The sequence below is a fragment of the Branchiostoma belcheri genome, unplaced genomic scaffold, assembly GCF_001625305.1.
Source record: "Branchiostoma belcheri isolate BF01 breed outbred unplaced genomic scaffold, Haploidv18h27 scaffold496, whole genome shotgun sequence".
NCBI lineage: Eukaryota > Metazoa > Chordata > Leptocardii > Amphioxiformes > Branchiostomatidae > Branchiostoma > Branchiostoma belcheri.
The window spans coordinates 27,866-30,876 of record NW_017804127.1 but is presented as its reverse complement, the minus strand read 5'-3'; the positions used below and the strand labels follow the sequence as shown (position 1 = coordinate 30,876).

The 3,011-nt window shown below is 43.6% G+C and overlaps 1 protein-coding gene across 1 annotated transcript; it reads left to right on the top strand.

Annotated features, from left to right (window-relative positions):
- LOC109479597 lies at window positions 1–1,332 on the top strand. Its single transcript, XM_019781588.1, has one exon. It carries the CDS (start codon window positions 103–105, stop codon window positions 1,252–1,254), a length of 1,152 nt encoding a protein of 383 aa, XP_019637147.1. The 5' UTR covers window positions 1–102; the 3' UTR covers window positions 1,255–1,332.
- The last annotated feature ends 1,679 nt before the right edge of the window (window positions 1,333–3,011 follow it).

The following is a 3,011-nucleotide window of genomic DNA, read 5'->3' as shown; positions in this document are numbered from 1 at the left end:
GCCCAAGGTAAGTATCAGGGTAAGTATCCAGTCATTCCATCTCATGAAGCCGCAGGAGACAGGGTTCGCCTTAATGATGACATCACTGTACAGAGTGACAACATGTACAGTAAGATGGTGTCATCTGAAGCCAAGGCGAAGGAAGTCCGGGAAGCCCAAGGTGAGTATCCCTCTCTTGTTGGCCTCAATATGAAGTACATTGCGGACCGGGTGTTGGAGCACGATGCAAGCAAGTCAACACGCCATACAAAGCTGAACAATGTACGCTTCATTGGGGAGAATGCCATCCGCCTGGCGAAGTACTCTTATCGCCTTGTGGATGCATTGGAAATCCCCAATGAAGACCAGGTAAGTAAAGTGAAGCGCCTTGTTTTGGGTAAGCTGGCCCAGTTCCTGCGGGATGCAGGAGCTCTATTCAACAAGCATGAGGCTAACGAGGCAGACCTCAATGACCTTGACCAGTGCCTTGACCAATACTTTAACCTGTATTGCCTATTCCTGCCCGAGGGTGGAAACCTGACTGTATGGACGGTGTCAAAAGCCATCCAATACTTTGCCAGGAAGTTCCATGACGAGTACGGGGTAGGCTATGGAGTTGTCTCCATGCAGGGAAAGGAGGCCAAGAATGCCAAGGTCAAGGACTACCTCAAGCTTACAAACCACTCCAAAGCAGAAGGTAAGTCAAACAAGTACCATCAGGTCTTCAGGTCTGAATACATGGTGACTTTCTACTTGCCAGAGCATAGCCCCTCACCTTCTCAGTACAGGCCACACTTCAATGCCCGGGTCCCCAGTCAGGTTGGGACACCCGGGTATTGTGACTGTGGAAGAAAGATTGTGAGGAGCACAGGTGGCCTTGCAGAGGATCAGGAGGATGACCTTGCAGAGGAACAGGATGATGAGGTGCAGGTAAGTCTCTGTCCTTTCTGTTTGGAAGCACTGGAGGTTGTCGCCTGTGCAAAAGAGGGTGAACTCACTCCAAAGATGACCAGCATCCTGCTCCCAGATGTGTGTGACGTGTGTAGCCTGCGGTTTGCTTATGGTGAGAAGTTGGCCGACCACAAGAAGAAAACCCATGGCAACACAGAGAGAGCTGTAGTGCCACATGTAAGGTATATGCCTTTTGATATCGACATTAATGTCATGCAGAGAGAAAGACTCATAGCAGAGCTGGCAAGGCTGGGGAAGCCTACGACTGGATCCGTAGCAACGCTGCGAACTCGCTTGCAGAAAGCATGTTGTAGCCAAAAGTAAGAAGCACATGTGCTCTTCTTGTACGTTAATATAAGTTATATACTGTAACATTGATTGTGATTCTTGGCCATTGATTGTGATTCTGTCACATGTAGGTCTAGCGGGTCTAGATTTGGGCTTATGCTATAGTAACTTCACCAACGGAAAGGCACCGGAGAACGATGGACTCGCTTTAGTCTACTTTATTCGTTCTAGTCGCACACGACACATATAGCATAATACAAAGTCATACCAGATACCACTTATACAAAATAGGGGAGATACACATTCAGCCAGGAGGGGACAATTTAGCGATTGGTCCAGAAAGGTAAAGGGGGAATACAATTTAAGCACTTACTTACCGGCAACAGTTGCTTGCCGCGATACTGATCGTTACCGGGATGGCAACTGAGACCTTTTAGACTTAACTACATTTACAGAGTTACAAAGTATAGGAAGATGGCTGGCACGCCGACCACGTGGAAGTAGCTCGGCTCCGGACCGCAGTGGTCGACCTCGGGATTCCTCTCGGTTCTCTCGACTGACCACGCGGTCTCGGAGTTCGTCTTAAGTCAAGAAAGTAATTTACATAGATAAGGCCGAAAAGGATGATTTGGGTTCCGATTCGCTTCCACGTGGATAGGGCGTAACTGAGTGACGTAATGTTTTGCCAACTCAGCACTGGGGAACTTCTATGTGTGACGTCATATTTTGCTGACGCAGGGAAGGGGGAGTTTCATTTGCTACAATTCTTTGATTGTGATTCTTTTCTTTGCTTGAGTATGACCACACAGTGGTCAGCATGTTTAGGGGAGGCAAGCATGCCTCCATTGTTTTTTTTTTTATTGTTGCAGATGGAAGCCGAATCTTGCAACATGCTGTATTAAAGTATGCTACTATGGAGAAAGCAGCACCAATAGAAGGAGGTCCAGCACCCTCCCTGGAAACATTCATAACCCGTTAAAACTAAGACAGTCTTTCCTGCATCTGAGTAATCTTGCGGGATATTTTTTAATGTTTTCCCAGACATTTTTTTTTAAATCCTGTAAACTTAAATCTATAAATGCATTTACTTTGCGGGTGGTTTTATCTGATGATATGAGGGAAAAAAAAGGTTTTCGCGGCATTTGATGTTCACAGTTGAAACAATTCTGTAGAAATCATCCTCATCTGCGCTTTAAAGTTAGTTATCATGTTATCATGCAGTCATGTTAGTCGTACTCGTCTGTTATCATGCAGTCATGTTACTTCACTCTTATCATGCAGTCACGTTAGTCCACTGTATCATGCAGTCATGTTTTTTTTTTTTTTTTTTCCTTTCCACGATCCCAGTGTCGTGGTCTTTATTTCAAAATATTTACATAAGATTACATAAGGTACATAATGTTTACGGAATATACAGTATTTCAATCACAATCTATAAGACACAGAAGATCTCCCCATTTTCTTTTTGCGTTCATGTATGATATATTTTGTTCTATTTTTAAGATGGAAGTAAGGTCAGTTAGAAAAACAGAGAATGGATCTATTTCATTATAACAATCTTTGTCCTTATAAGTGCACCAGCTTCTAAATATAGCGTACATTGCTATAGCTATTGTATGATTAGTTGCACTTGATTTTTGTTGGTTTTGTGGACATCCAGATAACAGTGTTTCAACATTGATATCCTTAATAGTAGTTATAATGTTCAGTAGTTTCTCCATTTTTTTCCAAAAATTGTTAAGTCTTTTGCATTGAAAGAACATATGTTTTTCGTCTTCTATTTCTGAACAGAT